This window comes from Lasioglossum baleicum, chromosome 9 (genome assembly GCF_051020765.1).
Source record: "Lasioglossum baleicum chromosome 9, iyLasBale1, whole genome shotgun sequence".
In the NCBI taxonomy this organism is placed as follows: domain Eukaryota; kingdom Metazoa; phylum Arthropoda; class Insecta; order Hymenoptera; family Halictidae; genus Lasioglossum; species Lasioglossum baleicum.
The window spans coordinates 15,184,829-15,197,805 of record NC_134937.1 but is presented as its reverse complement, the minus strand read 5'-3'; the positions used below and the strand labels follow the sequence as shown (position 1 = coordinate 15,197,805).

Genomic DNA, 12,977 nt, shown 5'->3' with positions numbered 1-12,977 from the left:
TTAGTGCTCGGTAGTATTAAATTATCTTGGAGTTCCTAAGTGAATTCTGTTTTTATTAGAATTATTTTCATATAATATAGCAACAATATTGTGTATGAAAAGCTCTGAATTTTTATATATATTTGGAGGGTCACATGCAACATGTCCTCGTATAAAATGGGTATAGATCCGCATATTGTAAATCCAAATCCAATTCGGAGCCACGAGGCTGAATAAATAAATTATTATAAAATTCGAACAGATATTGTCACAGAAAAGCTACGAGTTTCAATATTTGTAATTTTAAGTTTGTTTTGATTTGTAATTTTAACAATATATTTTTTGATTTTTTGACAATATAATAATTTTAAAAAACGTGTGATAACATTTGAAAACGTGTTCAATAGAGATCATAGTTCACCTTAATGGACGAGAGCCAAAATCCAGGACTCATTCCCGGGTACTCCTTCTTGAAACAGCACAGCAAGCAGATTCCGAAGCTTCCTGAGAGTAGCAGCTGTCGGAGGAAGAGTGGGCGTGAGAGACGGTCTGTTTACAGATTTTCTAGGAAGAGGGATACAGAGACGGAATACTAACCGGCATTCCACTCCAATAAGGATTATCTGCGACAGGTAGATGAGGTGCCCAAAGCAGTAACCACAGCGAAAGTGCTGTGATGGCGATGCCGAGGATCGTTTGCAACGCTGCCAAGCATCGCCCTAATCGCCAGTGGTAGACCAGCGGTGGCAAAAATTTCTGTGGGCCTGAAACAGAAATATTAAAAATTAAATTAAAAAAATTAGATGTTGTTTGAAATCTTTCTCACGAGTCTGATTTGGCCAAGAATTAGATTTTGTTAGATTAAGATTAGACTAAGGATCAGATTAAGCCACAATTTAGAGCTCCTCTTATCTCCTCTCGGCAAATGATTTCGCTGCCTGTCTATCTTAAATGGAAACGCTTTCGAAAAGAGAGAGAGAAAATCATTGCACTGTCAGTTTTCTGGAATTCATTGGGAAGATAACGAGAGAAATTATGCGAGAGCTCTTTGAAACGAGTGGCAGTATCGTAATACGATCTACGGTGATCCTGATTCGTTTGCAAGGACTCCGTTACGCGAAATAACCAGCGCTAACGGCCGCGATAGAATCTCCCGGTTTATTAATTTGCAACGTGAGTGGGCAGATTGATGGCGGAATGATTAGATAAAACATAAAACTTAGAGTACCTGTATTGAGTTAATATTTGGGACGAGATTCCAACGTTACACTCAACCAATTTCTATTTTTGCATCCCGGTTACTCTGACCCAATCCGAGCAAAAAAAAATCGTAGATTAATTTTCGAGAAACCATTGTAAAGGAAAAGCTTGTATCTTCAAATCTCTAATAGAACTGTTCAGGAAAGAAATCTTTTTTATATTTTTACAAGTGATTCAAATTTCAATTGTCTTCAGTTTTCACCTGCTGGCAAAATAAGTCTGAATTTATTATTGCACGATATTTTTTAACGAAATTACCATAGTTTAAATAGTAACAGTGGTACCTCGGAATTCGGAATAGTGACAAATGCTCGGTGTACGACATAAATTTTGTTCTAAAAATGTGGTAGAATTAGTGGAGGGACACAATGAAGAACTGACCACTGAGGAGTTACAGGAATTGGAGCAGGATGAGCATCAGACTAGAATGGATACACTTTCTTCCGACTCAGGGGAGGAAAATACAGAGGAGCTCCTTCTTCATTAATCAAAGAAATCCTTGCAAAATGGATGGACGTGAAAAATTTTCAGAAAAATACACCCCAACAGAGTTCAAACAAATCGCAACAGCATCGTTTGGGAAGACCAGACAATGTCACACTTTAGGAACATCCTGAGAAGAAAAGACGGAAACAGATCTTTAATAAAAGTCAAACCAGCTGAGCCTAGTGAAAAGCGGCAGAAGACGGAAAAAGAAAAAACACCAGAATGTCAGGTTTTATTCCAAGAGGATTCTTCTTCCACAGAATAGAATATTATATGTTTCTTTTTGTACTTTAGCATTAAGCAGAGTTTAAACAGTGTTTAAATTATTTTACAACCCCATTAAAGTAGGTATAATATCAATAGGAGTTTTCCTTTACATGAGAACGGATTAATCATTTTTATATTACTTATTATGGGAAAGGTTGCTTTGGTGTACGTCCTATTCGGTACAAGTCCAAACATCAGGAACGGATTAAGGTCGTATATCGAGGTGCCAATGCAAAAGAATACATTTTCGAATGTGAAAAACAATTTCTCCGGTTTCCGAACGACTGACCGAGATAGAGAGCAATTCGCGTGCGTCGGTTCTCCCATGCGAACGGGTTTACGGTGTAAATCCTATCGACTGCATGATCGCCATAAATCGCTGGGATCATTGTATCTATTAACCGTCGGCATCGAGCCGGCATCAACAATGCCATAAATTATTAGACATAGCGAAGCAATCCGTGTTCCGACAAGCCCGACAATACATTGACATTTTCTGCCCCGGAGCCAGCCGGCCGGCCGGCCATGCTTCTTTTTATGCCGCGTCGTGTACGATGCTATCTCTCTTGTGTTTCTCGCGGTTTGCGACACACATTTTCCCATAGGCGAGCCGACGATTAACGGGTCGATACGCGACGGATTCCGAGAAACGAATGTAGGGCCGAAAGAAAGGAGAGTTTCCGAACGAAACACGGCCGTCTCTCGCTGTCCCTCCTTACAAGGTATCTGAACCGGACGATCGAACGTCGTGCCGTCCTTGCCATATCGAACTGTCAGGAAACTCGCCCACTAGGGTCGTTTACACAAGATTTGCAACGGTTGTTCCCCGATACCTCGGGGGAAACGGAAAAATGGCGACGTCAACGATCGCCCACCTAGCCGCGCTAGAAACGCGATAACAGCCATCTGAACCCGACCTTCAGTAATCCCCTCCGTGCATTGCAATTTTCTATTGGATTAGAATTAGCAGCGATTAGAATTTATCTGTCGTTTATGGTTTTCTAGATGCAAATAGAAATTTGTATTTACTCTCTGTTTGTCTATTCATATTTATTTTAACGCTTAAATGTTAATATCACAGGCGCAGAATTTTATTTTAATTTTATGTAAAAAAGAAAGGGATAAAATTTATATTTCACAGAGTATATCTGAAATCTCCATCATGGTTTGACTCGATATATTGTACGGTAAGGGGTTAAGGGAGGTTTCAGCGATAGTGAAAACAAGTGATTTTTAAGATTTTTTTAGAATAACTATTGAGAGACATGTAAACAGATAGCCTTGAAGTACAACAGGTTTTTAACCCATTTACATCAGAAGGACGAATGAAATGTTTCAGTAATTTGTACATATTTGTTATAGAGATGGTTATTTATTGTATACATATACTGCTGATATTAACAACAGATTAATTTTGTCGTGCAGGAAAATAGCACGCATACATTCATTAATGATGTAATTGGGTGAACACATTGCACTTCGACTAATTTTTAAAATTTTGTTCCTAACAACTCCTAAAGTGTCCTATTTAAAAAAATTACCTACTGGCGATTATCTCGTAATTGTTACGAGTCCATGGTCCGTGGCTAATGCATTTTTAATAGACTCTTCAACAGTAATAGCAATTTCAATTATGAACCTACAAGTCACCCCTAGTAACGTCACCTAATAACTTCATCTGGGATTATATTCCTTGTATCGATTTTTCATATCTTTTTAACTGTGTTTAAAAATGTGGTATGTCCTGCAGAGCTGGATTTATTATTCATGAACTTTATTATTCACTATCACAGGAAGAATATGTATAAATTAAATAACTTATCGTCACATCCACATTGATTCGTTGTAGTGAACAAATCAAGTTTTGAGAACAAGGAAAGTCATATTCGATGAGAGTCAGACAATGGATGTTTTCATTTCTAAAAGTTATCGATGCAGGATGGACAAGAAATAAAAACAATGCACTATTACAGTTGTGTTCAGCCAGCTTTTCCTGTTCACGCATTCGAGTCTGGCGTAGGCTGAATTCCCAGAAGGACTCTGGGAAAGGTCGTCCAGTAGGGGAAATAATCCTCAGGAATAATTCCTTGCGGCTTAAGATTGCAGTCGAGAGGTTGCAGAGATCCGCCTTACCGAGGGAAATAATAATCACGATGGATCGCTCTCCACGTGAACAGTAACGAACCCTCGTAAAACCGTCGACCGGTGGATAATGACCGCGCGAAACTGACAAGCAGATGCGAAAATTATGATTTCAATGAGACTCTGCAGGATCACGGAACGTACAGAGTTCTACGGGAAACAATTTTTTCATTCGGAACTTGGTTTATAAAGGGGTGAGATCACTAGTTGTTGAACTGCAAGCCGTTCATTGTGAAGAAATCACAAAGAGATCGACGCGGGGACTAGCGAAGACTTCAATGCTCGCATAAGCGGGAACTCTCCGACCCTTGTGGTCAGTCGTGGTGCGTTTAGGTGAACGCGTTTCGTTCATGCGTCTCAGGTTTTATGTTGAACGATATAATGTCCAATGGAGACTTTGTACTGCTTCAATCTTCGTGTTACAGACGTGAGACTTGTGAATTTTTTAAAGGAAATCGGGTATGTTGTCCGACGCTTATGGTCAATTGTGGACCGTGATGCGTTTAGGCGAATGCATTGATTTTGTTCATGCGTCTCGGGTTTATTATGTTCAATTTAATGTCCAATGGAGACTTTGTACTGCTTTAATTTTCGTGTTACAGACGTGAGACTTGTGATTTTTTAAAGGACCGTGGGTAAACGAACGTCATAATGTTTTAAATGCAAATTTTAGTTTCTACATACAGTCTGACATTGCAAATTTTTAATAAACGTATCTTATAACTATAATTGAAGAATAGAGTTATTGTTCACCTTTCAATGTCTAACGCAATTTTTTTACCGACGAAATGCAGTATCAACTTTAAACAGACATCATTTTGCTACAAATTTAAATTTTAGTTCCTGAATAAAATCTAATATTAAAATTATCTCGTAACACTAGATCTACCGAATAGTCAAAATGGCTGGTCTCTGATTTCTTCTTTTGTTGGGATTGAAACTTTTTCGGTAAGAAAAACTATTGTCAATCTTGATATATTTTCAGTACGTAAAGGTATCTCTAAATTATATGTATGTGTGTAAAATTCGAAGGAGAAAAATTGCATAAAAAATTACATTATGTTGTCTTAAAATAAAGTAAAAACTGTCTGCACAATTTCAAAACACTTTACCGATAATAATCTAACTTTGATCCCATAAATTGTCCGAAATGTCGACTCTAAACGGGAATAGCTCCTCGAGAGAGAAATAAGGGATGAAGAGGCGTCAAGAAACGAGGTTTCTCGAGAATCCTACCGTACCTGCGAAGCATTCTGGACAATTTGCAATAGTAATGCGGTCATTGTGACGCGGCTGCGGATAGAATTTCAAATTTCAATGGATCCATTGTATCGTGACGGCGAGTCCGAGTTCGGCGGTCGAGGGCTTGCAGATTGCACTCGGCGGGGCGCGCATAGCGCTCCCTTTTCAAGGGAATTCTTTCACTTTCGCCGGATATTACGCGACAGGGACGGCATATTAATGACGGTAGATCGTTGACTGGCGAGTGCGAGAAGGAAATATGAAGTTTACGACGACCGGAGCCGCAAGAACGTCGTCACATTTCTCGTTCGAGACGGTGCTGCAATCGATACGAGTCTCGTTTGAGCGAGGATAGCATACCAAACGAGCTCTAACTGTACCGAGAGAGGCCACGGAGAATGGGGATGGAGAAGAATTGATCTATTCGGGGCTTCTCGCCTCGAGTATAATGATATGGATCTAAGAACGGGTTTGGCCCTGCGAATCTTCACGGTAGAACACTTCAAAAACACCTTTCTTGCGACCGAAGGTCTTCGAAACACACCGTTAGCGAAAGAATAAATGCTTTATAAATTATTTTTAACGAATTGAGAATATAAGACGAGAGCTTAGACTAGAAGGGTGAAATCAACTCTTAGTCACCCCTTGCAGTAAAACATCGAATCAGACTCGTGATGAAGATTCTGACCAGTCTAATAAAAAAATATATGAAAAAAACTTTTTAAAAACCACGCTTATATTAAAATGCACTAAAAAGGAGAAAATAATTTTTTTACACACTAGAATTTGTTAGTCTCCTACGTTCAATTACTGCTACCGATAGTGACCTCGAAGAAAAGCATAGTTCCCTCTAAACAGCCATATGTACGTGACTAGTGAGCGTCACAAAGGGGTCGAACGTATCAGATATATGCAGAGTATTCAATCTAACTTATTAAATATTTATCTGTATTATGTGGGCAACGTGAAGTAAGAATAAGCTTCTTTCGCGTACACTAGCGTCGAATCGATTTCTCTTCCACATGGACAATCTTGATCCCGACGTATCTCTGTTCGTCAGTTTCTATTTCTAGACGAATCTACAGTCTACACGCGGAAAAAATAAACTGCGGGGCGTACATCGATAAAATTTTTCATCACAGGAAATAGAGTATACTGTACAGACCTCGAATATAGCGAATCTAGTGGTATTCTACGTTTACAAAATTTAATACCAGGTTTACATTTAATACAGGTTTAATACAGGTTTATTCTTAATTTGCGATTATTAAGATTGTAAAGATGCTTCCCCGAGGAATTATTTACCAAATTTATTTCTTATGGTATATACTATTGGAAAAATGGCCAAAAATTTGGATGGACACATTCTTCTTATGTTTATAAAATAATGTGAAATAGTTATTTCTAGACCTCCATAAACCTAGTGCTAATATAATAGTTCTAGTGACCCGGTCAACACAATTAAAGAGCTAAGTAGATGAACATGTTAACATTTTTGTAAAAATGGAGATTTCTGGGAGGAAGAGTATGTATGGTCTGCTTTTGAATACACATAGAACATAAAGTGAAAAAAAAATATTGTTACTATCCTATTAAGCTCTTCGATTCTGTTATGTATAATAGTTTGCTCCAAAAGAATTTTGCAATAAATAGTTTGACGATTCTTTTTCGATTTGTTAAGGAAGATGATTTTTGTTTGAGGAAAATTGAAGATTTTAAAAGATTTTCTACGGAGCTTTTTGGTCGTGATTTCCGTTTCGACATGCAGTCATTGAATCCGTCACGAGTGAAGGGTGAATGCACAGCGTCGACATCTGAGGCGGTAAAGGATTTTCAAGGGATCGGAAATATAGTGGGCGACAGCAATTCTCTACAATGCGGTTGCACAATTACCGTGTTTCTTCTTACGCAAGTCGCACGCTCCGTCATTATCCATGTATCGAGGCCAACAGATAATAAAAACGCACCACCCAGCACATTCCCACATTTGGGTTACATGGTTAAACAGTGGTCACAACGATTGCATGATCTATTTTGCGGGTTTCGCTAGAAATTCCTTTTTTCATGTTGCTATTGATCGATATAGTGTTAACCCTTAATTGTTATACTGGGGTCTCTCATGACCCAAACAAAATCTCTGTGCAGTAGCTCCAGCTAATGTATCGTATGAAAATTGCAAATGTCAACATTTTTTAACTTCTTTAGAACATTTTGATTATTTAGTCTTCAATAATATACTCGAAAGTCTCTGAAACAATTTAAAGAAAATTTTAAAGAGGTCCTGGGATGATATTTTATAGTCGGTCTAAACACTATAGGTACCACTTAAGGGTTAACTTCTAATTATTCGCATATAGTATTTACAATCTCAAAACCTTAAATTTATTGTTTCAAGCATGAACAAAGGTGCAATCTACACTAGTAAATATTTATTTTGCAATGAAGTAGCTATTTCACTGAATAAAAATTTGTTTATGTTGGAGTGATATGCAGAATTACATGCAGCCAGTTATGTAGAAATTGGAGTGCGAGTAATTGAAGGTTAATCAGGCTTGAGCATGATCCAAATGAACTATTTGTGAAATAATCAAATGTTTGAACAGCCAAATAATTTTTGAAAAATTCCTAATTCTCTTCTGAATTTTTAAACCAATTCAAACTCAAATAATTTTTCATTTGATCATTGAATATATGCAGCAGAACTTTAATCATAATTTAATAATTAATTTAGTTACTTTAATTGCCTCTTCTGGAGGTTAAATTATTTATGATTTTATTTAAACAATGTAATTAAAATGAAACATTATTTGATTTCAACATCAAATAAAAATAAATTCTTTGTTATTTCTGAAATACAAAAATTATAAATTATTTAAAATAATTCAGTATTTCAAAATTTGTTATACTTCCTTTTTAAAAAATTTGCCGAACCTCGAACACTTTTTTAAAAATTACGCGACTGACTTATTGTCAGAAGTAATATTGACATCCTAAAGTCTAAAAATGTCAGAATTCACGAAACAATTTTGCTAAGTAAAATTCATTGTGACAGAATTTGAACAACAGCTCGTGTGTTTCGTGTTTCAAGGCGAAACGAGAAACTTTTCGCGAAACCAGCATGACGATGCACAATAACACTGCAACCGTACTCCTTTTGAAAGCGAACACGACTCCGGTGTAATAACTAGTTACATAAACTGAACTTGGCTAATTGTGATCGCGCAAGGTTCATAACATTCGGAGAAATTTCTTTTGAAATCCAGGAAAAGGATTCCGATCATTACGAGCGGGTAGCAACGTCGACCACCGTTCAATAAACATTATGATTAAGCTATGGAGAGAAATTTAATTATCGTAACGCGTAATCATATTTAATCGTATGGATAATTTTCACTCATGAATCTCCTATAATTTCTATCCCTAATACAATCGTAGTACAATAAAAAATAACAGAAGAATCTTTATGTTCTCTGGTGTTTCTACTGTTTTCTATTTCATATCTAATTTTCCTTGAAAATGTTTACAAACTATTATTAGTGGTCAAAAACAAATTATAAGAATGTTAGTGCTCAAAACGTGTTTCTTACATTTCCAAATTAATCTCGGTTGTGGGAATGTTTACGAAGATTCTACAAGAAAATCGAAACGAGAACACAGTGCAGTCGAAAATGCTCACACGATATATTTCCGGCTTACCACTTCCGCTGTTCGGAGAGAACCATGTGTAACCACTTTAAGCCGAGAACGGTGGCCAGCGGACCAAGAAGCGTGCAAATCCTGCGGCTACCTGGCTGCCGTGAGACGATTTTAATCGTGAACGCAGTGAATTTCAACTGATAAATTCTGGCATTTGCTTCGTAGAACACTAGAAAACGTTTATACTAACAAGCGCTAATGACTCGGCTGCGGAATCTCGTGAATTAATTCCATCTAAACGTTGTCGGAAGGTCGTAAAATCAAGATTTCATTCCGTGTCGTTTGCGATGGTAACTACTAGGGGTGTGCGAAGAAATCGGGTTCCTGAAAATTTCGAGAATATGACATAAAACACTCTTGAAAAGAATTCGTGATGGACAACATTCTTTCAATTTCGAAAACATCTAGAATAAAAAATTCGAAACCGTGAATGTATTCATTAAAACGAATATAGATGATTACAGGGTTCTCGGAATTTTCAGAAACCCCGATTCTTTCGGGAATCCAGATAAATTCGAGAATCCCTACTTTTTCGGGAATCCCGATAAATTCGAGAATTTTTAAAAATCCGAGTATTAAAAGGTGACAAAAATTTTGAAATGTTCGTGGTCGGAATGAAAAGACTGTCCAACGTCAAGCTTGTGCCGCCATCGCGCCGTGAAATTGCAAGAGAAGGCCACACCGTCGCGAAGTAATGGCGACGATCATTGAGAAGACCCCAAGAAAAATTGACCTGTTCTGGGCCGGTGGCATTCCGACGAGCACTGATTACTTGCTACGACACCTGCCCACCGATGCACTTTCAGCCTGTCCTTGGAGAGAAAGTCAACGATACCGTCGATGCTGTTGATCGATCAATTTTCCCCGCGTCGTTAAAACGATTAAAAACGACCTCCTCGTCGGGTTCGAACAACAAAATACCTCATCTACTAATTAAATACGCTCAATATACTGAAGATTTGGAACGGAGTCTTGGAACCAAACGCAAAAACAATTTCGAAATGCTTCCTGAATCGGAAAATTTTATAGAAATTTTCTGTGTAATAATTTTCTTATGCAAATAGAAGTGCTGTGTTTTATGAACTGCATAATTCATTCCGAGAGTCAAGTGTCTTTCTTTGGAAAGATTGAGCTAAGCATTTGAAGTTATTCTTGTCTTTGGAGTTTCAAATGACCCAGACTGCGTCAAGCTACGTTCCCTTTGGATTAATGACAATGAGATAACGTTATACATATCTACTGTAATACAATCGTACTACGTATCTCATGGGGATTTATAAATAGATTGTTTCTCGTACATTTCTTCCATCGTGTCCACATTGTTCAGTAACAAAGTTTTTTTTCTCTCGACAACTACATATCAGGTAAACAAATTAATTCGTAGCCTTTTCTTGGTAGAGAAATTAAATCTGCATCACTTTCTATGCATCGAGTCCAACTTACAAGTAATTAATGAATAGACTACGAATGATTATGCGAAATAAAAATTGTTTACACCAATTACAAAAAACAGTAACCGTGTAGACCTTTTCTTTTCTGATATATATATTGACATTCTTATATTCTTATAATGTTTCTATGGTTTAAATTGCATCAACTCGTGTTTTTGTGTCGTAAATTCATAAAATCCGCTATCTATTACTGGACTGTTACATAAGTGAATAAATAAGTTACAATTGATTAGAAGAGCTACGTAGTAAGAGTCACAAATTAATTTGTGTAATTTGTGAATTTTCGTTGTTGCTTTTAGAAAATAAATTGATAAATTGATGTAAATAAGCTGTGCTAAATTTTTTGCAAGAGTATGTCTTTGTATCTCACTTTGTAAAAACACTAAACAAAATTTATATTGCTTACGGAATCGCCTAATATTTTATATGTATGTACTCATATTTGAATAAATTCATATAAGTATCAGATGATTGCATAAGTTCGTGCCCGATTTGAAAATACAATTCAATGGTTAAATTTGAAAGAATACAGCTTTATTAATCAATTATACATATAGTCACCATTCTTTTCTAATTCTAGAAAAGTACAGTTTGCGGCATCTGTGAAAATCGGGCACGAGCTTATGCAATCATCTAATAGGTTGTACTAAATTATAAAAGAAAATATTTCGAAAATTAATAATTGAGATTATGTTTTTATATCTCACTTTGCAACATTAAAAAAAAAACATTTAAAAAATCCACATTGCTTACTTACGGTATGCCTTAATATCTTGTAAGTATTCATAAAATAAAATTCTCAAGAACATTGCAAAAATCAGGAACACGTGGAGTCGTGCATAGCTGAAATTCGATTTCTAAACGATCCGCGAAACGGAATTTTTCGATCGAACCGTGTTCGATGTCGCGGAACAAGGAAAAAAGCAGATCGAACTATTCAGATCCTCGTGCGCAACTATGAATTATTAATACCACGTGGAGGCAATCCGTTTTCCTGTTCTCGTGAATGTTTATTGCACCGTGAAAGGCCGCACCGTGACATTCGAGCTTCGGTGACGTATTTGTTCCGATCTCTGATTTCGTTAATCAACAAGCGTTGCGTCTCCACTATCCAACGCGAACCGAGAAAACGCAAACCGAGAAAAAAGGAAATCCTACGGTCGCGCGTTGGAATCAGATGCCCCGCGGATAAACAATCATTTTTTGCGCAGCTGTTTCTTGTTCGAGAACCGCATTCGTAGGCGATTTTGTTAGTAATCGACGTAAACGATGTATCATTATTGCTAGTAACATCGAATTAACTTCTTTTTGTTTTCCTGGCCAATCTAATTTATCTATCATACTTTATTATAGTATCTCATGGTGCTATACTCAGTCAAATGAATGATCGCGAAATAGAATGGACAATTACAAAGTCTGTTCGCTTTTTCCACCATCTTTAACTTCGATTTTTGCAATGAAACGTGGCATGGCAGAAAAGAAAGTTGCAATCATAATTAAATGCAGATTTCATATATTCGTAGCATAACTGATCTAATAAAGCATACATTTCATAGTTTGGTCAAGTTTATTGCACTTTCCATTTTTATGGAGTATATCACATTCTCTCTTTCGTTCCAATTTCTTTAAATTACGGAAGTTTCAGATTTGCAGATAATATTTGACGACATAAAATAATATACATTAAACATATACATATGTATATTATAAAATATATTATACTATAATTTTCCTGTAGGCTGTTAAAGCTGAAATGTTTTTAGAGACAAGACAATTTATGAATTAATTTGTAAAGTGTTTACGAAGATGGAAATCTATTTTGCCACGAACATGGCTTTCCTAGGACAAAAACCACACACGAGTTCCAGGAAACGGTTACTCAAGCCTTCGAAGAACTTCTTTCGAACTGCCTAATCCAATTCTAATACCCTCAATAAAAGTTTCCAAAGCTCCTAGATAACTTTCAAAGCCCTTAGCCGGCCACTGGCTCAAGTTAATCCAGGGTATTTCATTTTTCTGAAGTTGGTCAACGAAGCAGCTTAAAAGAGAGATCGTGCGAACTGTTGCGTGAGATCCGTGTCGATGACTAATTAATATCAAAATAATAATCCTAAAATATCATACGTCATAATAAATTATTATACAGGGTGAGTCACCAAACGTTACCACCTCAAATATCTTTGTTGTTTCTAAAGATACGTAAAATATGGTAAGGACAAAGTTGAATGGTACAATGGTGCTGACACGATGCAAAAAAAAAATTTTGTTTTTATGTAATTTTTTCTAGAGATATGAAGGTGACCTTCATTTTTTTTAATGGAATGAGGTATTTTTTAATACATCAATCGATGCAGCTGGACATTCGTTATAATAAAGTACTAACCTATGTATGTCGAAAAGTTATTAGTTCAGGAGATATTTCAATTTAAATAACTCTAAAACACCATTACTGTC

The 12,977-nt window shown here is 36.6% G+C and overlaps 1 protein-coding gene across 6 annotated transcripts in view; it reads right to left on the bottom strand.

Annotated features, from left to right (window-relative positions):
* The window catches only part of LOC143212299 (uncharacterized), a 34,928-nt gene that overhangs the window by 2,826 nt on the left and 19,125 nt on the right, over positions 1 to 12,977 (bottom strand). For all 6 annotated transcript variants that reach the window (XM_076430928.1, XM_076430932.1, XM_076430931.1 and 3 more), the window contains 2 exons: positions 577 to 743; positions 401 to 496 (listed from right to left, as the gene is read on the bottom strand). In XM_076430928.1, the coding sequence (XP_076287043.1) occupies positions 401 to 496; positions 577 to 743 (263 nt within the window). The remainder of the gene's footprint in view (positions 1 to 400; positions 497 to 576; positions 744 to 12,977) is intronic.